Genomic DNA, 23,686 nt, shown 5'->3' on the forward strand with positions numbered 1-23,686 from the left:
TCAGCGATTGGTTCCCTCTCCAGCATCTTCATCAGATTCAGACTCAGACAGTGTTTCCTCGATGAGTGGGTTTCCCCTCAGTCCTGACATTGGGACGAGCTTCCCTTCTGCATTCACCCCCATGGGCTGGATGATGTTATCCCTGCAAGAACACATGGAGGGTTAAATTATCCATAAATGATTCAAGAGGTTGTGGATGAGGTATCTGGCGACCTGGAGAGCTTATTAAAGAGCATGATCAGCCTCTTGGCCTCCTCCTCCTTCTCCTCCTCACTCATTCCCTCCATGGGGTCCGGCATCTCGGCCTCCACTCGTCCTGTAACCGGGTTGATGCGGTCCTTGACCTGACGGTACTCCTCAGTGTCCGAGTCAGAGTCGCTGGAGTAGTGGGCGTCTGGGCTGGAAGTCCTGAAGCCCTGTCCTCCAAGCAGACCTCGGGTGGCCAGTAGCCCAGCAGCATTACCGTAACCAGTGTACTTCACAAAACGCCTCACTGAGGAAAGGACACACATGAAATCAGTGTGAAAAAGGATTAAACGACACTAACTTTAATATTTGATTTTTTTTTTTTTTTTTTTTACTTATAGCAGACATAGGCAACTGGAGGCCACGGGGCCACATGTGGCCCCCAGAACAAATCCACCAAAAACAACTTCAAGAAGTTGGAAAAAATATGAAGCCCGACATAATACGTAAAATAACTCCAAAAAAACACAATATGTCAACAAAAGTAACAACAAAAACGCACAAAAAATTTCAAAACTACACAAAATCACAACAAATACACACAAAAAAACCACTTAAACACAAAATGACTACATAAAAATGCCAACATAAGTACGCAAAATTAGTGAAAATACACAAAGTAACAATAAAAATTCAAAAAAATGACAGAAAAGTACACAAAATGACAAAAAAAACACACAAAAAGATAACAAAAACACAATGACTTGAAAAACACACAAAATGACAACAAAAATCCCCTAAGTGATAGGAAAAAATACACTAAATGACTCCAAAACACACAAAATGACTTAAAAACCACACAAAGAGACAACAAATAGTGACAAAACCCTATGTTCTTTTCTGCAATAATGCCCAAATCGGTTAATATTCTAATTGCTGAAATGAAAGCTGATAATGTGGCCCTCAGATTAAACAATCTGACCCCTCTGTGAAAAATATTTCCCATCCCTGACCTACAGTATAGGTATAAGTTATATAATAAATTGTCAAGTGTTTTTGAAGTTCATTATAATGGTTTGAACTTTAATACTGTCATATATTCATTTTATTTTGGTTCCTTGTCGTTGCTCTTCTTTAACTGCCCACAAAGTCCTCAAAGTACCTTTTTAAACATAGATCTCATCTGATGACGTCAACATACAATGGTGAATTTAGATTTTTGGAGGAAACCAAACTCTCTTCAGAGTTACACTGGCGCTCAGACGTACCGTTTTCCTTGCAGAGGACAAAGATGAGCTCAGCAGCACAGTGTTTGACATCTGTATCCAGATGAGTCATGAGACGAATCAGACGACTCTTAACCGTGCAGCCTTCCTCTGGACGGTGCGTCACATCTCTGAGAGGAGGAAGGATCTAAGAAAAGGGATTAAATGCATGAGTTTGACCTTTGCATGGCAGTAATGTCTTATAAATAGAATAAAATAGTCATTTAGGGAAGCTCTGGATACAAAATGTGTTATTGATCTATAACTGAGGGGCCTTACATGTTTCCTGATGTAGTGGCGTGTTTCCCGATGGGCCCTGCAGCTTTCTGTCAGCAGGTTGAGGATTGGAGTCAGTTTCTCTTTGATCTTGTCTCCCTGAAGCACATAATATATGTTTTTTTTTTAATTTAGTTGCATTGTGTTCACAGAGGTTTAAATGAAATCTAAAGTTTTCCACACTGATTCTAAGCGTCTCTCCATGAACATCAGCAGGGCGTGGACACAGTCCATGTTGAGGCGTCGGCCCTCACACTGCTCAGAGTTCTGCTCCAGGGGAACCATCAGCAGAACGTCCAGGCACTGCAGAGGCAGCGCTGACAGCAGGTTGACTGTGTGACTGAAAAAAAGAATGTGATTTATATACCAATGTAGAAAGAGATTCTGTTCAAGATTCTGCATGTTTTCCTCGAGTGTGCCTTTTAAAAAAATTATATACAGTATATGTATTTTACATCTAATTCACACGTGTCAAACACAAGGCCGGGGGGCCTAATCTGGCCCTTTAGAGCAGCCAATTTGGCCCCCTCATTTAGGAGAAAACATAAATCATTGTGTATATTAAATTCTCCAATAATTCTTAATAATTATTATCCAATAATTCAAATGTCTTATCACACAGGATTGTTGCTTAATGCATGCACAGTTAGCTCTATTTTCTGTTTAATGTATTACGCACTAAAATATAGTGCAGCTCTGATCAAAACCAGACAAAAAAATGACAGAATTTAAATTCAATACCTTGCATTTCATTTAATCTGACGGAGTAAGGAACATTTTAGAGTTTATTATATTTTAACAAATTACAGATGGTTCTTTGAAAACATTTATATTTCTTCAAATATTTGATATTAGTCAATAATGTTTTGAAAGTTTTGCATAAACATGTTATTGGCATGTTGAAGAAGTGAACATGCTCACCCCTGCAGCTCATCAGCATCGGTGGTCAGAACACTTTTCCTCATCAGGCAGAGACGCAGAATAGCCACAAGATGACGGTAAAGTGCTGCATCGTCCTGCAGGAGTAAAATGAGGGTCAAAAGGTCAAAAGGTCAAAAACAGGAATGCTTTCTTGTTCTCTCGTCTGAAGAGCAGGTTTGTGGTCGCCCTCATCCTCACTGACCTCACTCGGCACCTTTCTGTGGGAGCTGTGGGTGATGTTGAAAAGGATCTTGAGAATCTCAATGATCTGCTGAGAGGCGTCCAGGGAGATGGGTGGTGCTGCTGGGTCCAAAGAGCCCTCGTACTGGTCCTTCCACTGCACCTCCAAGCACCTCTCCAGAGCTGCTGTGAGCAGAGACACGCCTCCTGTCTGAAGACGAGAAACAAAACGCTTCAGGATATTAACCCTCCTATTATGCTTGGGGTCAATTTGAACACATTGCACGCATTGGTGTTCCTCTGAGGTCAATTTGACCCCAAGCTGTTTTAGCTTAGTAAAAACTGAGCATAGTGTTAGTTCAGGCAGGCCGCGGACTTCAAGCCAGCCCCACCTCCAATCAACCAACAGCCCAGATTGACTCCCTATTGGTCAGGTAGAAGAAGTGCACTCCCGGTCTCCGGCTTTCCACATAAGGAAAGGGCAAGGACGTCCCGGAACAGACAAATATAAGATTGCATGTACATCAATGTAAAACACTTGAAGGTATGTAAATTCCAATGCTTTATTATTGCAAATAAATCATTTATTTTGATTGTGTGACCATAGATCCTGTGTGTTTTGCTATCTGCACTCTCTCTTTCTCTTTCTCTCAAAAAATCTCCTCTAGGAAAAGGTTTACAGTCAATGTGGTTTTGGAACAGCTCTTTCACAGTGAAAGTGAAAACAATTTAAGTTAAAATAATTCTAATTTAAAAGTTTCACCTAATGGTGGCACTAGAGAACAGGTTACCGGTTTCATTATCGTATTTTATTCAACAAATAAACAAAGTGTCTGACACAAAGACTTGGTTAACAATTTTCTGGAGGGAAACATCCCTTGGTTTCAGATTGATCCCGTGTGTAAAATGTGTTTGAGGATAATATTTAGTGCAGTGGGAAGTTTGTTTGAATGTAAAATAAGATAAAATAGGGTCGTGTACTTGTTGAAGCTGGGTGCTGAGCTCAGGCCGCAGTGCAGTGACGAGGAACATGAGGCGCAGTTGATAGAACTGAACACTAGAGGGAGACGATGAGCCAGCACCTGGGCGCAGACCCTGGATCAGTCCATTGATCAGTCTGTAGGACAGGAGACAAGGAGAAAAGTTTCATTCTGAATATAATCTGACAAAGAAAAATATAGATGTTTATCAATATAAAAAGATGATAAATGTCCACCACCTGTTTGGTTGATCCTTGTGTTGTTGAATGATGACTCATTTCATTTTATATTGAATACAAGTGATTGATGTTTGCTCTGGAATTTTGTGCATTTCAGAGCTCTCTGAGCAGGTTTCATCTTGTTTTCATGTGCGGGAGGATAAATGAGTGTTGGCTCTATCAGCAGCTTTGTGATTGCAGCTCCTAAAGCAAACATAGGCAACTGACGACCTGGGGGCCACATGCGGCCCTTTGTCTAATTCTGTGGGGCCCCCCAAGAGAGATCCAGCAAAAATTCAAGAAATTGGAAGTAATATGAAGCCCAACATAATACACAAAATAACTCCAAAAACAGACAAAACAACACCAAAATGCAAAGAATGTCAACAAAAACACAAGAGACTCACAATACGCACGAAAGGACATTAGACACAAAACACAACTGCATGAACTCACAAAACAACAGTTACACAAAATAACAGAAAAAATACATAAAACAACAAAAATACGGTCAAAATCAAAAAGGCACAGATTGACAATAAACAAAATCCAAATATAACACACAACAAATAACAAAAACATATACAGTGACTCATAAAATGCACAATTGGAACAGAAGAAGAACCAACCTAAAGTCTCAAAAGTTTGGGACCATTTCACTGAAAACTCATACTACACATCTGAAGTAGACCAAAAAATGAATTCATATATATTTTGAACAGTCGCTGTGTTTTATGGCACTTTAAATATTTGTATATTATAGACATTATATTACGAATTGTATTTTTCCTAATGAGTTTGGGGAAACTGTAATGAAAGTCTTAGTATGAATACGTGTAGTGCAATCTTTTTGCGATAGGTGTGTACATTTTATTATTGCAATAAAGTTAATAATCATTTATTTTATTGCATAATTGTGACCATCACCTGACCTCCCAAAGGAAGGGTAAGAAAAAAACCTTATTAAAGGAAGAATATAAAAGGAGAGGGCAGTGTTTCACCTTGGTGAGTGGGAAGGGAACAGGGAAGAGGGAGTAAGGGTAGGCCATTGGAAGGACATATTTTACCTATTTTAGATGCTGGTTGTTGTCTGTAAGAGCTCACCTCAGAGTACTGAACTTCTCCTGTGCGATGCTGCTGTTGTACACCACGTTGCACAACACCTTCATGGCCTCTTTTCTCTGCATCTCATCTCCAGGATCTCCTTCCTCCACCTCCTCCTCTTCCACCCCATCTTTCCTGCTCTCCCTGCGGTCCCTCCTTCCTTGCTCCAGCACCATGTGATGGAGGCCACTGACATTCTCTTCACAGTTGGGGACGCCGATGTCTGTGTTTGCATCCTCGTCTTCTTGGTCAAAGACATTACTCTCCTCCTGTAGCTCGTTGGCTTCAGTTTCACCTTCACCCTCGCAGATACCTCCCAGAAGTGCTTTGGTCTGAGCAAGAGAAGCTAGAATTTTGTCATAGAAATCAGGCTCAGGCTCATCCTCTTCACTGGTATCGCTAGTGGTGAGCCCGGCTAGTTTGGCCAGTGTCAGGAGAGCGCCGTCCGTCACTAAGGGGGCGAGGACTTTTTTGTCTCTGGAAAGGATCCTCAGAGTGCGAAGACAGACTCTCAACAGACGACCATTAACTACTGTCCTTAGGAACCTCACAACAACAACAGCCAAAGTCTGCAAACAGAAACAAGAAATTGAGCGTCACGTTAGTTCAGGCAGGCACGGAAGTCAAGCTAGTCCAGCTCCTTCATCTGTCAGTAGCTGTGAACAACTGACACCATCCATCCCCTAGTCAGTTAATCATCCAGCTGATCATGTTCTATGCTTCCCATTGGTTAGAGTTGGTCTCAGCGTTGTTTTTACACCACGGCAACACACCTACTTCCACACACTTGGTCTGCAAACACCTCGCAACACCCCCCCATCCCAGCTCCTCCTCCTCTGCCTAATTAAACACTGTCTTTTGTTGCCATCTAAACATCTATGCTTCTGTTCCAGGGGGTCCTGCTGACCGCTCTCTCTGCTTATGCCTCTCCATGTAGCTCATGGAAAAGCGAATGGGAGCTCCCTTCGCTTCGGACTTTCCACGCAGCTGCTGGAAAGGGAAGAGGTCCCAGAACTGAGCCATGCTAAACAAAGCTATTTGACTAAAGTGATCCTGACTGAATTGAACCATATAAGGAGATGAGGACAACATCTCGTCATGAGTGATGAGATACCTGTCTGAGAACAAGGCCTCCATCTTCCTGCTTTGACTCGTCAGCATCAGAATCTGATTCTGCACAATTCTTCAACTTATTCTTCCTAAACTGGTGAAAAAAAGAACAAAAAATACACAACATGCACATCCTATTCTGTTATGTTTATTTTTTGATTTATTCAGATCATTTTCAGACCCTGTACCTGCTCCAGTTTCCTTTGCTTGAGGAGTTGGACAATCAGTCGTCAACAGAAAAGCAAAGGCATGCAAGTCAGAGGCAAACAAAATAAAGAATTCATTACATAATATTCATCCTTCAGAGTTGTTTAAAAAAAACAAACATGTTTTTAAATATTTCTGTGTTATCCAGGATCTATGAATAATATATTCAGTTATTATATCCAAGGTCATATTTTTACCGACCTTTATTTATTTGTTTGTTTGTCAGGATTATGTCAAAAGCAAAGCAATTAACAGGTTTTTGACCATTTTAACCAAAGAATTTTAAATATACTGATTCTGGATCAGTTTCAAAAACTGAAAAGTCCCCATTTCTCATCATTGGTGAAAATTCAAAAATCCACATCATGGTTTTTAATAGACTGGTCTTTATGAAATTTGACTCGTTATGTGTGGTTGGTTTCTTCAATTCTGTGTATGTTTGTTGTTGTCTTGCTCATTGTGAGGTATTTTTGTAGTCCTTTTATGTATTTTTTCTGTAAAGTTTACGTTTTTTTGAGTCATACTGTGTATTTGTGCTGTTGTTTTTCTAGTTTGTTAGTACTGTGTGTTTTGTGTTTTTCTTGTTTTTTGCTGTACTTTTGTTGTCATTTTCTGTCATTTTGTATATTTTCCTGAATCATTTTGTGTATTACTGTTGATGTTTTGTTCATTTGTGTAGTAGTTTTGTGTTTTTGGAGTATTTTCTGTTTTTTTCTCTTGTCTTTTATTGTATTTTGCAATGTTGTAATTATTAGTATTTTTTAATGTATTCCTACTCTTGTTTGTATATTTTTCTGTCATTTTCTACATTTACAGTACTTTGGGGACCTCATTTAATTAGACCGAGGGCCGAATGTTGCCTATGTCTAAAGTGTGAATGATCAAGATAACAGCCAATATATTGAAAAGACAATATTTGGTACTTGGTGGAGGTTTGCTCTCTCTTAGTGCTCTTGTTTAAAACTAAAATACTGCATTCAGTTAACACCTGTTCTCTTAAATCAACCACAGCCCCCTCCATCAGTGCACAATGTAATCATAGAAACATCTTAATGGTGGTTTGACACAATGCTGGAGAAGGGATTGGTCACAGCAGTTGTTGTTTTTATAGGTTTGGAGTTCCTAATGCTTTAGTGTTAGGAACTTTGTAGAAACACTTTGTCAATAGAATCTTCTAATGTGACATTCTTTGTTGTACCTTTGGAAATAATAAATAATGATAAAAAAAACTCTCCTAAACCTTGGACAAAGGTTGGTAAAAATGGGATTTTATTCAGGTTTTTGGTGTGTTTAAAGGAAGACAGAAATGTCTTACGTTTGAAAAGTTAATCTACCTCCTGTCCAATCACTCTGCCTGTACACTGTGTGTATGGATTGAGAGGATCAGGGAGAACTGATGCAGCAGAAATACTAATCACATACAGACTGTGAGGTGAGGTTGGGGGTGGGGGGTGTGAATGGATGGACTGGGTCAGAGAAGGGCGACTTCTACCAGAGCCCACAAAAATGTGATTGTCTGATCCGAGCTCCACATTATCAACATTAATGTTAGCATTTAGAGTAATGACAAATCTGAGCATTAATACAGGAAATAAAAAAGGGTTCTTTGTATTTGTAGTCCTTTTGTGTATATTTTCTTGTTTCTTTTGTAGTTTTTGTACATTTTGTGTGTTTTTGAATTCATTTTGTCCATTTTCTTGCCAATATGGTGAATTTATGTTGCCTTATTGTGCGTTTTTTGAGTCATTGTGTGCTTTTGTCATTTTTTTTGTGTTCCTGATGTATATTTTTCTGTCATTTTGTGCAATTTCATTGGCATTTTGTGTGTCTTTGAAGTCCTTTTGTATATGTTGTTGGTTTTTGTAGTCATTTTGTGTTTAAGTGGTTGGTTCGTGTTTACTTATGTTGACATTTTGCTGTCGTTTTCTGTGTTTCTGGAGTTTTGTGCATGTGTTCGTAAAACTTCCAACTTCATCATATACAATTTTGTTCTGGGGGCCGGACAAAATTATACCAAGGTTCCCGGGCCGCCGGTTGATTATGTCTGGATTGGAGGAATGGTTGAAGCCTCATTACGGAGCCCTATAGTTACACATTTAACAGGTGATTTTACACAAACTAACTCACTTTCCTTTGTTCTTTCTCCTCCTCATCGCAGAAGAAGCACTGGGCGTACTGATGGAGGCAGAAAAGATGAAAGTCATGGTGAAAAGCTGGTGTTTTAGTGCAAAGTGCAGAGCTTGCGTGTGGTTAGTGGTTACCTCTTTGTTAAACTCTTGCAGCTGCGTCTGAAGGCTGTTCTCATCCCCCTGCTTGATGCACTGGATAATCCGCTCCATATTTACGTTCATGCTTGGTGCACACATCCAGAGAGATCATTCAGGCCATAACAAAATTAAAAAAGTTGTACAATAATCAGCTTAATGCAGCAGCGAGGGTTATAATACATTATTCATTATAAAATTACAACAAAACACACTATTATATCAGGAGAGTTGTGACGATTTGAAATATTTCATTTGATCTTATCCATTAGTTTCACATTAAATTGTGTTATATGTATAGATCAGCGATTCTCAACTGGTGGGTCGTGGACAACTGGACCAAAATAGATAAATACTTATGTTAAGTTGGACTTGTCTTTTATTTTGAAAGAAACTTTTTTGTTGTGAAATGCGTGTCGCACAGGAAAATATACAGATTTATGTTTAAAAAAAAGATTATATACCGTATGTGTGTTTTCAAAAGCGTTTTTTGAAAAACTAAATTTGGTTGGTTGAATTAAAAAAAGAAAAAGAATTGATTAGCGTGGCAAAATGTGGATCCCAGCGTGAGACCAGTTGAGAACCCCTGGTATAGACTAATAAATAAAATAAATGTCTTTTTGGGGAAAAAAAAGCACATTTTCTAGAAAAAAAAATAGTCAGTTTACACGTTGACATTGATAACTGATGCAGGCATTTACCTTGTAGTCTTTAGTTTATCAGCCAGGTGAGAATTTGCAGATGATCCACTGCTGTCCACTTCTACTCCTCCTTGGTGTATACGTTCCAATGTGTGCTCTGCTATTAAATGTACTCTATTCATAATCTTTCCAGTCACTGTCATGCATTTAGTCTCTCACTCTCTCTCTCTCTGCCTGACTCGCTTTAATCCAAGAGAGATGCAGGAGCCATGGAGTGTTCATGGATATAATCCATTAATGGACTCTAAGCCTACAGAATATCTGCCCGTGTTGACCTTTTATTTGTTTTCCATTCTTGTGTAGCTGCACCACTCATGCACTTCCACTGCTCAACATTAGTCACTTTTTTACTCAAATAGATTAATACTTCAAAGGGAGAAAAATAGCCATTAAGCAGCTTCCTTTAAATATTGTGTTTCTTTAGCTGTTGCGTCTTTGGTGGATGAGAAACTGAGAGCTGGGCTGGAACTTATGAGCTTCTCTGGGACGGGCTAGGATCACCTACATATGCGGTTCTTCTGTCCGATAAGAAATGATGTCAGGTCATGGACAAAACAAAGGATTTAGTTGTGTTTTTAAAATAGTATTAATATGAAAATAATCAAAACATTTTACAGAATCTAACATTTCCGTCATGGCACCTTGTCTTTGAGCATAATGATGATGTTTCCTAGTTCTTTGTGCCTTGCTGATGCAGTATAGCTAGGATTGTTCATGCTGCTCGTTCTGTGCACCTCATAATCTGTCACCTAAAATGATTTATTTAACCTCCTCTTGGTAGATGATCCATAAAGATTGGAGTGTTGTTGAAAGCAAGGAACGTTTTGAATGAGAGAGCTGCACTATATATTCTATAGTTCACTTGTGTTACTATATTTAAATTACTGTGTGAAAATATGGGGCAATAACTAAAAAAACACCTTACAATCACTAAGCACACTATAAAAAAGAGTCATTCGTATAGTAAACAATGTAGGATTTTATGAACACACCAATATACTGTTTTTAAAGGGATCTAAAACCTTTGAAATGTCCTTATTAGAAGATCTATACCTAACGAAACACATTATTTTGCACCACATTTGTTTTATTAACTTTTAAAAATGGGACTTCTTCACCCTGTGCACCGCCATGTTGAAATGACGTCATTGATGACGTGGTTAGCCCCTGTTAGCCCATTGTGTTCTATTAGACTGAAGCATACAGGATCATTTAGCAGCTTTTTCAGTCAAAATGACAACTTTGTAATGCTTTGGGTTGCCCTAAAAATCTATAAAAGTTTAAAAATTCGATGTGCACCTCTTTTGTTTACTGGGAGATGATAAATCAAAACCGTGACCCGAAAAAATTTGTGGCCACAAGGGGTGACGGTTCCCACTCTGCTGTTACGTAGACGCCATTAAGATGAGAAAAGAGCTCCGTGTGCGTTAAATAAAGGACCAGCAGTGGATTTAGTTATTTACATGCACACGGAGCTCTTCTTCTCTTCTTAATGGCGACTGACACTTGATTTATTCTTTTTCCACTCTCTCTCTGTATTGCGTACCCCTAGGTATACACGTACCCTCATTTGAGAAACACTGGATTATACTGTACTTTTCTTACTCGACTGTGTCAACCTACGTATGATTGTCTCTTAATGATTACATCATAATCTGCAAAGGTCTGATGACCTCGCCTCAGAATCGAGAAGTGAACCAATGCTGGTTACAAAAACATTCCCACACTTGAAGCAAGGTGTCCTAAGTATCCTAATGGATGGACTTCTGTGAGGAGATGTCTTGGGAGAATGAATGACAGGCTTTCCTGGCCGGATGTTCACTCTTGTGCCCAGTAGGTAAAGGAAACAAGGCCTGAAGTGGACGGCCGGTGGATGCAGGCGTACAACAACAGGATACAGACGACATCAGCGATAGTGGGACAAAAGTCACGAGGTGCTTCAGAGAAGAGCTCTCCTGGAAATGCACGAGTATTGCTTTGAAATGAACTGGATAAAAGATATCAACAAAGCTGAGCTGCAGGTCGTGGATGACCTAAAGCTGGCCTTACAGGTGGGAGAAGAAAGGAAACGAAGAACTGCCCGTGACGCATTTCAGGATTCTACAATGTAATCATCCTGGCATCAAAAACAAAATGTCTTCCCAACACAACTGACCTGCATGTGTCGAGGCATTGAAGGCTCACTTTACTAAATGAAAACAGGATGAAGACAATCTTCATTGTTTATGTGCTAATATTACAGTAAAATAAATGATTTTCCATCATATAAAAATGCAAAATGACCACCATTTTTTTCCTTTCCCTGACGTTATATATTTATCTGACTTTTGTTCGTCAGAATAATGACAGGTGGTAATTAAAGCTAAATTCTAACTTTTTCATGCACTTATGTGTAATTTAAGAAACACACTTGGACAGGGCGCTAGTCTGGGATGATTGGAAGAAACTGGAGTACACGGTGAAAACTCACACAAGCTTAAGGAGAACATGCAAACTGCACAGCACTTGTCCACCCCAATCCAACTAAATATGAATCACTAAAATTTAATATTAAATACTAAAATGTCAGACTTTCCTGATATGATTAAGGCTAGATAAATAATCCTAAAGTGATATACATCAATTTTTAAATTTTTTTTTTTCATTAATGATGCCCTATGGATGATTCTTTCTTCTTCCTTTTTAAGCTTTGCAACTTTTGCTGCAATTAATATCTCTCTGTGCGTTTACATTGTTTTAGTGTAATTTTATACCTAAATCATATGAATCACTTAAAATTTACTTGAGTTTGTTTTAAAATCAAAATTAAAGAACAACTGATCAGAAAAATACCTACATTTCCTTTGGATATTTGCACAAATATCAAACTGATAAAGCGATATATTACCACAGGATATTATATTCTTTGATTTTTATTTTATTTTTTTAAATGTTAACACATTAATCCAACTGTTTACTTAACAAAGAGAAAGTCCGTCAGATAAAAAATAAATAATTAAAGGTGAACGTAATACATGAAAATATCATTATTGAAGGAAATTGGTACGACTTCAGCATGACTAACATATAAAAAGTGAACACACTCTAGAAACATATCTTATATCTTAAGTGTTAAAAAAACAAAAACTGTTTTGTAATAAAACTGGTTTTAAATGTGTAGTTTACATTTTTTTGGGAAACATTTACAGCACGTGTCAAACTCATGGCCCGGGGGCCAAATCCGGCCCGTTGTAGCATCCAATTTGGCCCATGGGAAAATTAGAAATGACAGAGAAAACATGAATCGTAAATGAAACTCAACAATATTTGTAGCTCACAGTGTTCCTAGGGCATTATTAGTCATTTTTAATGTTAAACTGTTGAAAAAACTCAAAATTCTTGCAAAATCCTTTCATTTTTCTCAAATTTTTAAATAGTATTTCCCTTATTAAATAGAAATTTGTCAGAAAATCTAGGAAATTTGAAGTGAAGATTCTGTTGGGACTGAAATCTATCACTTATAGCTTGGATATTGTCAATTTTTTGCATATTTAGTATTTTATGTATATGTAGAAGTGCAAACTAGGGCAGAATAATGTCGAAATCACTTGTTTTCCCACATAAAACTGTGGCCCACTTGAGATTAAACTGCTCCGTATTTGGCCCCTGAACTAAAATGAGTTGACACCCCTGATTTACCGTAAATTGCCTTTATTGTTAATCACATGAAACATGATGGTGTCAACCTTCATTATTTTTGAAGGAGAAGCTCTATTGTTTTCATCTCTTCTGATGTTTATCATTGAAAAGATTTTTTTACTGGAAACGTTGGAGCAGGTGTGCAGGAAAGTGGTTCACAGACGCTCTGATATCTCACGTAAGCCTTGTTGCCTTCGTAATCCACTTATTAATACACAAAATAATAATCATTTTGCTGCTGATGCTGCACCAGGGCTGACTCAGTGCACTGCTTTGACAATGTGAGAGGCCCAGATCGTGGACGCAGGAAAAGGGCGCACAATAGCTTTGGTCGGGGGAGTCAGTAGTGAATAAGGGATAAGGATCAAGGCTGAGAAAGAGTGGGGAGGACTGAAAAAACTAAATGTGACACTTGTTCCCAGTAGGTTCACAGCTTTATCTAAAAATAATAAAAAACAACAGATGATGGTTCACGGCAAAGTTTCTGATTTCTTGTTTCTTTGACTGTTGTTAGTTTACATCAGAGTTGGGGGTTAATTACGTTTTTCAGCTACAATTACGTTTTCAACTATCCATGTTCAATTACAATTCAGTTACGCATACAGTTACGCATTCAGTTACGCATACGTTCATATTACTAAATTTATATTACGATTAAACTTAAAACTGCAACAACACTGATAACCCCCCCAACCACATTCCTCCATTTATCATTTGCACATTGTTGTTTTTTTTATGCCGTTTTTTTAAATTTCATTTTTAATTATTATTTGTATCTCTTTCTAATTTATGTCAGTCCCACAGTTGCATATTTGGACTATTATCATTTTGCTATTCTATGGTGTTGCTGCAACGTGTGAATTTCCCCTACGGGGATCTATTTTAATTACTGAGCCTGAATTAAATAACCTAATAACCTTTCTCTTGTGTTAGCTTTCTGTTAGCATCTCTAGTGATAACAGGTCCTAAATCAGCTGTAAAATACACTAAAAACAAATATCTATCATCTAATTTATTTCCTATCTATTGGTTACCTTGTTAGGCATCCTAATCAATGAAAATATAAATTTTAATATTTTTGGTGTGGTCGTCTGCGCTCTTTTTTGCGTCAGTGTACCCCTCAATGTCATTTGTTTTAATGGTAAAATGTTAGAAAGCTTGATATGAAACATATCTTATAATAATTGGTAACATGTGTAGAACTGTACATAGAACTGTATCACGGTTCCACACTTTTACGTTTAATTATAATTGACAGTTTTTATGGAATTTTCATGTCAATTACAATTACAAAGACAATGATCTAAACTCAGTTACATTTTAATAATGATTACGACAGCAACATATTTTTGAAATCACAATTACCTGTAATTAATGATCAACTATGCGATTACAAACATAATTGACCCCAACCCTGGCTTACATACAAAAAAAGTTCAACCTATTGCTGATGTAATAGAAGTGAAAAACTTGATTTATTAAAAAGAAAGTTGGGTTTTGAACCACTACCAGAATGCAGGGGAGGGGGGGTGAGAACGAAGGACATTTTAAGGAGTAAACAGTGACGATATAAATGACTCAAGGGAAAAAGCCACAGGAAAAATGAGACGATAAAGAAATGGGGGAGGGGAGTGGGGGGGGGGGTAAGTTAATTTTAGGCCCAGCGCACTTCCTGCAGGTGATGGAAATGAAAGAGTGACTTCTGGAACAATTGCTCAGCAGCAAGTGCTGAGAATGGCGAGCCATCCAGGAGGATGTGAGCGAGGGGGTGGGGGGTGGCGGTGTGGGGGGAAAGAAGGTCACTTCAAATGTGTGATGTTGTGTCACTATGCTGTTGTTCAGGACTTGTTTATGTTGGCATTGGAGCTTTGGTAAATGGAGAATAAAACTGCCATCTTGGCTCATTAATTACCAGAGGTGGGAGTCGGCCTGGGAGAACAGGCAACCCCCCTTTCCTCCACTACCACCCCCCCAAGCCAGCTGTTTACCACCACTGTATAAAAACAGAGGTGGAGCAGGGGTGACACCAGTCACTTTGAATGGTTTTTCCAACAACACACAGATACTTTTTGCATTTCTTTGGCGGTAAGTCTCCAAACTTCCTCTATTATTCACTATTTATCAAAAATATCTTACAATATGTATTTCTTATATTAACCGCTAATTCATGTTTTTCTTTTAAAAATGAATTTATTCAGTATTTAAATGCAACAAATATTTATTGCAAACAAATCTGTTGGGTTAGAGCAGGGGTTAAAACCTTTACTGTATAGTGTATAGAACTTCTTAAATGCTACATTTTTACAGTTTTATTTTAATTTAGAGGACGAGATAATAAGGAAGAATAGCAGAAACTTAAAAAGGTATGAAATGTTGAGGTTTCATGTACATGAAACACTTTTTTCTCCCAATTTGTGCAATTGTTTCATTTCCATTCAACTTTATAAAAAAATCCCCTTGCATTTTTAAAAACATAATCATATATTATATATAACATACCACTAACCATACACTAGATCTGCATCATTTAAAAACATTTGTCTCAATGTTTTAGTGAAAATAAACATTTAATGATGGTTAATTTAATACTAAAACTTTATCAGCGGTATTTAACTTTACTAAGTATTAATCAAATCTCTCTTATGTATTTTTCTTTGTGAGTTTGCATCCTGGAAAGTAAATCAGATTTTTGTAGACTAGAGCTCCCGAGGGCCCCTCACATGGTCCATGTGGGCTACCTGGTGCCCCCGGGCACCGTGTTGGTGACCCCTGGGTTAGAGTTTGCTATTTTTTTTTAAATTAAGTATTTAAATTAGCCAAAACCATGTAATCATTACTTTTTATATTAACATCTGTTCATTAATGTTAAAATGTGTAACTTTTTAGGTAAGTGCGGCATGGAGATAGCAGTTCTGCTGCTGCTGACCGTGCCTTTGACTGCTGCCTCCCCACTGAGACGGACTCAGAGGTACAACAATTACCAAAAACCTCTCAATATCTTTATCATTAATAGTTTAAAGTTTGAATGTAGAGATGTTTGGCTTTTAAATCAGTTTTGTGGTTGTTTGGACCCACAGGTCAGACGCAGACGTTGTCCTCCCCGGGACAATAGTCCAGGCTACAGGCGTGAAACAGGCCGAGGATATGCAAGAGCAACATTATTCATCACTCAAGATCGTCCCATTTTACTCAGAAGGACGACTAATAGACCTGCATGCTCTGAAACAAAGGTAGATATAGAGCAGACATAGGCAACTGGTGGCCCGGGGGCCCCATGTGGCGCTCAGTCTAATTTTATGAGGCCCCCAAAGTAAATGTACAAAATGGCAGAAAAATACAACAAAACAAGGACATGAATACATTTAAAAAATACAAAGAATTACAACATTGCAGAAAAATACAGTAAAAGACAAGATTAAAATGATTAAAATACTCCAAAAACATAAAATCACTACAAAAATGAACAAAACGACAACATTAATACACAAAATTACTCTGAAAAATATACAAATTGCAGAAAATTACAACAAAAGTACACAAAAAAGTCAAGAAAAACATAAAAAATTACTCTGCGAACCCACAGTACTAACAAACAAGCAAAACAACAACAGAAATACGCAAAAAAAAAACGCAAATTCACGCACACAATACACAATATGACTCCAAAAAAAAAATATTTTACTGGAAAAATACACAAAAGGACTACAGAAATGCACAAAATGCTTCACAACGAGCAAGACAACAACAAACATACACAGAATGACATAAAAACACACATTACTATAGAAACTCTTTGTTCTTTCCTGCATGTATTAATGCTCAGATTGGTCATTATTCTAAATGTTGACATGAATGTTGATCATGTGACCCTCTGATTAAAAAAACAACTCATTTTTTTCGGCCCCGCTGTGATGAAAGTTGCCTGCCTCTGATAAAGAAGTTGTGATTGGTTGATGTCTATAGTCACAGTCCCTCACACCCCTTTCTTTACCGACAGAATGGCAGGGAAGCTGCGACCTCCTCGTGCTCCTCAGAGAGGATGCCAGCTCGGAACGTGTCAGCTTCACAACCTCGCCAACACTTTGTACCACATCAGCAAAACCAGTGGAAAGGAAGAGTCCAAGAAGGCCAAAGATCCGCAGGGATATGGCAGATAGAACCAAAGTGGAACCGCTTTTATGGACTTCTGAGTTGTCCGTTTTCCTACTATTTATCTCTGTATTCACTTTGACTGACTGGTACTTAATATTAATGATGTAAGCACAAGCATGGGATGTGTTAAGGTTGTATAAAATGCATAGCCATGCATGTAACTTCTTTATAATATGAATTCTACAGTATTTAAATGTGTTGTGCAATAAATATTTAGTGCAAACTAGTTTGTTGGGTTACAGTTTGTTTAAATTAGCCAAAAATAACAAATATCAAATATCAAAGGGTTTGTAAACCAAGAAGACAAATGTCTGATATGTATTACTTTTATTTATCTATTTATTTTAAAAAGGCTATAACATTTTAAAGTAAATGTTTAAAATGTAATAGGATTTTTTGAGTTTTTTTCTTTTCAGTTTTTCTGTAGGCCCACAGTAAAATGTAAATATAGATAGGTGGAAATATAAAGATCTAAATTGTTCTGCTGTATGTCTTACTGTGGGATATATTAAGAATGCAGACACCAGAAAATCACCCAGAGCCTGTGAGTTCAGCTGTTTGTCTGATGCAAGGGGCGCAAAAAGTCAGTCATTAGAGCAGAAGATGGGCAACTGGCGGCACGGGGGCCACATGCTGTCCTCGGTTTAATTGGGTGCGGCCCTTTAAATGAAAAATAAAAAAATGCACAAAATGACTGAAAATACACAAGAAAGCTACAACAATGCACATAAATTAAAATACTAATAATATACAGAAAAATATGATACACAAAAAAATAATAATGTAAATATCTAAAAATAAGTAAATAAAGAAATGTAGGCCCATTTTTTTGTTTTCATAAGAATTATTTTTAGTTTCTTGAGTTGATGATAAGTTTTTAGAGGAATTAAAAAAAAAAAAATCCTATAAAAACAGGAAAAACATTTTTTTTAATATCAGAATCAGAATCAGAATGGTTTATTTAGCCAAGTACAGTTAAAAAAAAAAAAAAAAAAAAAAAAAGCACAGGGAATTTGACAAAAACACAAGCCAGTAGCAATTACATATATATATATATATATATATATATATATATATATATATATATGTATATATATATATATATATATATATATATATATATATTTATATATATATATATATGTAATTGCTATATATATATATGTATGTATATATATATATATATATATATATATATATATATATATATATATATATATCATCAATTCAGAAAAAAGCGGGAAAAAAATCCTATAAAAACAGAAAAATGTTGCAATTTTTTTCTTTACTTATTTTTATCTTATCAGCTCAGAAAAAAAACAGGAAAAACATTTCCTATAAAAACAGGGCAAACTTTTTATTTACTTATGTTTGTCTCATCAATTAAAAAAAAAAAAAATCCTATAAAAACTGAAAAGTGCGTTTTTTTTCTTTACTTATTTCTATTTCATCAATTCAGAAAAAAAAAAAAACCAGAAAAAATTTCCTCTAATTTTTTTTTTTAACCTATTTTTATCTCGTTAATTCAACACAACCAAATCCTGGATTCTAATAGTAAAGTGAGACGTGCCTGCACTGGAGGCTCCTCCTCATTTACTAAATAATGAAGATTGACAGCTTGTCTTGTCTCTGGGTCTCAGGAGGAAACCACACCCTCACCTGAGTGTCTAGTCTCTGCTGCACCTACACACGCTTCCTAGCTGAGAAAAAAATGTCCATAAATGTGTCGTTGTTCATGTGACCGTGAGACACGATGAGGGACACCGGGGGAGACGGTGGAGGAGGCAGAGACACTATCCCTAAAACCGAGAAGGACCAGGTACGTCATGTTTTTCCTGGTCTTCTTCTGCTGTTGTTAATGGAGCTGTTTTACAGTCACTTCTACAGCTGCAAACAGAGCTGTTAAAAAAAAAAAAAAAAGAAGAAGCGGAAGAGGTGTTGAAACTCTGTTTTTATTTCTCCTGAAGTGATAAATCACAGTTTTAGTGTCGACACCAAACATTACGGTGTGTGTGTGTGTAAAAGTATGGTTCATTGTGTGTATGTGGCAACATTAGCTTTGTTTTATATATAAACGAACACAGCGGCAGATAAGTGGTGTAATAAATCTAATAGTCGCTTTGGTAAATGGTGACTGTCATGCCTTTTATACCGCGCGAGAGCCCACATGTAATAATTATTACCTGTGCGTTACTTTTTTGTTTGCAGAAAAAACATAATAAAAGTACAAAAACTTTTGTTGAGTCATTAACTTTGACATGTGACCTCGTAGTTCGATAACAAGGAAGTCTGACATCAGTTACTACGGAAACCAGTTAATCCATAACACTGTCAAGTTTACCTCGTGTTTACATGTGATTTGTTGCAGTGGAAAGATGGAAAGTTATATAATAATTAAATAAACCAAAAACCAGAAGTGTAAAGAGTACTGATATATCCTACTCAATTAGAAGTACTGTTACTTTATTGAAATTGTACAAGTAAGTCATGCATAAAATACTCAAGTACAAGTTAAAAAGTATCTCTATTAAATAGTACTCAAAGTAAAAGTTACTAGTTATTTTCACCCCCTCCCCCAACCCACGTTTATTTTTGCTAATAAATTTAGCCACGCTAATGTATACACTTAAAAAGGAAGAGACCAATATTTCACAATTTTAACTTAATTTATTTCCTACAAAAGCATACACAATCTACAATTCTTAAAAAAAACAAAAAAAAACAAAAAACAAAATCATTTACACTAATCAATTAATTTCAAAAATAAAATAATAATTTACGTATAGCTAAATTTAGCAACTCTAAAACTGAGAAAATAACCATCATATTTAATGCTGTTTTGGCAATGTGCATTACGTTTATTCTGATTGGTCGGCTATGATGTGATGCATTTTGATTGTTGTCTGGATATTTAATTTTTGTGTAGTTTCACAATGTCTGTTGATCTTTTTAAAATAAAATGAAATAATTTACTGTGTAACAGTTGGGTTTAGGAATGTAACAAATTACGTTACCTCTTTTAAAACATACTTGAATACAAGTAAAATGACTGATTTAGAAATATATTCAAATAAGTACAACTACAAGTACCGATAAAAGCAACTCAGTTACAGTTACTTTTACCTCTGTAATTGGACTATTTACCATATCAGCAATAACAACATTAATATTCTTAAAAGAAAATATTTTTTGAATGTGTTTTTATTTCCAGTTGCACTGAAAGAAACCCGTAAGGGTCAGGCACTGGTGTTAGACAAAGAGACCAGCTCAGTCTTAGTTCTAGCTCATAATTCCCACCTTTTTTTTTTTAGCTACTTTGTGTCAGATTGTCAGTCTAGCAGTCACATTTTTAGTTTTTTGTTCTCATACATACTTCAAAATCATATACATTTTAGTTAGAAAAAAACAAACATAAATTTTTCTTTTTTTTTTCCTTCTCAAAATATTGTATTGATCAATATTGTGTACTAGCGATGCAAATGAAAATTCTTGGCCGAAAACTGAAAATTTAAAGACCAAACAAGGCCAAAAACCGCAACACCAAAATAAATTATTCTTCAAATTATAAGTACCATTGCATTTATGGCTCTGAATGTGTACTAACCTCACTAAAGTTAAAACATTGCAATTGTATGAATTAATATAAATGCTACAAAGAATAAATCAATTCAACAATGCACAATATAATATACTTTTTTTCCCCCGTTGCATCACTGTCGTGTATCATATCGTGAACTCAGTGTTTATCCCACCTCTAATATAATATTCACTTGTGTATATATATATATAAAACTTTAATGGTTACACAGGTTTTTATTGAATATTTTCCTTTAGTTTCCCCCTTGGGGATCAATACAGTTTATGTATCTATTTAAACTGTAGCATTTATATATTTTTAAGCATGACTTACTTAATGATATTAACAATTTTATCCAAAAAGAACAAACTAGAGCCTTGTGTTCACCCCCACCCTAATGGGTGCCGTCTGATACCGACACTAATCAACTCTAAAACTTGACTCTGGTTCAGAGTATTTAAATTCTTCAAAAAATCCGGGGGCCACATTCAGCCCTTGGTCTAATTTTATGCGGCCCCCAAAGTAAATGTAAAAAATGACAGAAAAATACACACAACATGAGCAAGAAATTACAACATTGCGGGAATATACAATAAAATACAATATTCCAAAAACACACAAAACTACATGAACAGAAGTACATGAAAAGTGACTCAGCAAACCCACAGTACTAACAAACAAGCAAAATGACAACAGAAATACACAAAAATTACTTGACAGCTGCTAAATGACAGCACAAATGCACAACATGACTCTAAAAAACATGTATTTTACAGGAAAAATACACAAAGGACTACAGAAATGCACAAAATGCTTCGCAACGAGCAAGACAACAACAAACATACACAGAATGAGAGAAAAACACACAAAATGACTATAAAAACTCTTTGTTCTTTCCTGTATTAATGCTCAAATTACTCATTATTCTAAATGTTGATCATGTGGCTCATTAATCAAACGCATTTTTGTGGCCCCGCTGTGATAAAAGTTGCCTACTTCTGGTTTAGGTTATTTGACGTTAATCTGTTTATACAGATTATACTGTATACACTCGCAAACCAAAGCTACACATCTACCCCGTACACTTGCTCACTATCTGCACGTTTCACACTTTTTCATGTATGAGCTAAAACTACAGCCCCGCGTTAGAAGTCACAGTTTGGTGTGTTTTGACTGTTGTTTATCGCCTAGCTGTGTGTTAGCATTTCTCACCTGAGTAGAGGTCTGTAGCAACATGCTATGGCTATGCTTTGCCTAAAGTCCCATTCTTACTGTTTTGAATTGTTTTCAGAGATGGATCCCCAAAATCATCAAGAAAAGAGTGTGCACCACCTTCGTAGAAGATACTCGGAGGTGCTGAGAGCTTTATTTACTGTCTCTTTAAACTATTTAGTCATGTTGTCATTTGCATATTTGTTGTTTTTCTTTCGAGTTTATTTTTTTTACACTATTATCCTATGTTTGAACAAAAATAAATATAAATACTTACTCGTTGCTTTTATACTATATATACTGTGTTGCTGCAAATGTGAATTTCCCCTCTGGGGATTAATAAAGGTGTTTTCTATTTCTATGCTCTAGTTATTTTTAAATGTTCTTTTTTCTAGGGCTGATAATCTTTGTCAATGTGGGAATAAGAGGGACACCCACACCTCTGTGGCTCTGGGGGACTATTTCAGCACTGCTATTGTGAACCACTGGGACACCGCCCAGCATTCCTCCGAGTACCCAACCGATGCCTTTGGAGAGCTGCAGTTTGTAGGAGCTAGCAAGAGGCAAAGCTACGTGGGTGTTCATCTGTGTGATGTCAATAAATCCTTTATGTCTAGAGTTTTGTAAGATGATCATTGATTTCAACTCCTCCGTTTGATTGCTAGTTCCTGCGTCTGTCATGGGACACCCCCCCGGCCATGATCTACACCCTGATGACAAACCACTGGGGTCTCCCTTCCCCCAACCTGGTGGTTTCTGTTGTGGGCGGAGAAGGCAGTACAAATGTGAAGACCTGGGTGCGGGAGGTGATCCGACAGGGCCTCGTGAAAGCCTCGCAGAGCACAGGTAAACACCACGCCAAAGCAGCGCGTGACTCGTCAATTGACGGTAGTTGGTCAAACGTGAAGAAAGTCTGTGAAACCTTTCTCATTCCTCCTATGCTATCACGGATGTGCAGGTTTTAGTCTTTCAGAAGCTGAATATTTACTTTTCTAACTGTGAGAATGAGAGGAATCATGACATTGAAAACTATTTATTTAACATCAATTATGATAATTTTCTTGGGTGTTTGTTTTCCAAACCTGAAATTGTCTGCTTCTAGTTTTTCTTGTCCATAGACAAACAAGACAAACTTTTGTCTAGACTAGTTATTTTCAACCTTGGGGTTGGAACCCCATGTAGGTCACCTGGAGTTTAAATGGGGTCGCCTGAAATGTAGTATGTCTAGTAAAGAAAAAAGTGATTTAAAATGTTTTATTATATTTTTCAAATCAAAACACAAATCTTAAACAACTGTATTCTATACTTTCACTTTGTCACATATGAATCTAATTAATAATAAAATCCATTCTTTTTCAATTCTGAGCTGGCACTACTCGTTTCTAATCCTCGCTACTCAGTATCTATAATACAGTAAAACAAACATGATCAAAAAGTAATTCTAGAAAAAAATGTCTTTAGGGTCGCCATTCATTTTTGATATTAAAATGGGGCCATGATCCAAAAAAGGTTGGAAGCCACTGATTTAGATCAACTAACATCAGTTTTTGGTGAACAAACAAGCTTCTAAAATATCAAATAATGAAAGAACGGTTGACTTTTCTCATCAATGAAAAGAGGAACTTTTGACATGTTTACAGCAATTGCATACAACA

At 36.7% G+C, this 23,686-nt stretch overlaps 2 protein-coding genes across 3 annotated transcripts in view; one reads left to right on the top strand and one right to left on the bottom strand.

Annotated features, from left to right (window-relative positions):
* On the bottom strand, positions 1-22,162 carry LOC114481800 (synembryn-A). The gene is made up of 15 exons (XM_028476838.1): positions 22,032-22,162; positions 9,413-9,509; positions 8,709-8,799; positions 8,575-8,622; positions 6,429-6,446; positions 6,245-6,334; positions 5,131-5,699; positions 3,810-3,945; positions 2,851-3,039; positions 2,649-2,743; positions 1,911-2,067; positions 1,731-1,826; positions 1,455-1,599; positions 214-493; positions 1-142 (listed from the first exon to the last, which is right to left on the bottom strand). The coding sequence occupies exons 3-15, from the start codon at positions 8,796-8,798 to the stop codon at positions 1-3; spliced, it is 2,055 nt and encodes a 684-aa protein (XP_028332639.1). The 5' UTR covers position 8,799; positions 9,413-9,509; positions 22,032-22,162.
* The window catches only part of LOC114481225 (transient receptor potential cation channel subfamily M member 4-like), a 24,523-nt gene continuing 19,678 nt past the window's right edge, over positions 18,842-23,686 (top strand). The window contains exons 1-4 of one of the 2 annotated variants that reach the window (XM_028475824.1): positions 18,842-19,061; positions 22,111-22,172; positions 22,427-22,604; positions 22,697-22,877. In XM_028475824.1, coding sequence (XP_028331625.1) covers positions 18,996-19,061; positions 22,111-22,172; positions 22,427-22,604; positions 22,697-22,877 — 487 coding nt within the window. In that variant the 5' untranslated portion in view covers positions 18,842-18,995. The remainder of the gene's footprint in view (positions 19,062-22,110; positions 22,173-22,426; positions 22,605-22,696; positions 22,878-23,686) is intronic. The other variant, XM_028475823.1, reaches the window with a different exon arrangement.

Source organism: Gouania willdenowi, chromosome 19, assembly GCF_900634775.1.
Source record: "Gouania willdenowi chromosome 19, fGouWil2.1, whole genome shotgun sequence".
Taxonomy (NCBI): domain Eukaryota; kingdom Metazoa; phylum Chordata; class Actinopteri; order Blenniiformes; family Gobiesocidae; genus Gouania; species Gouania willdenowi.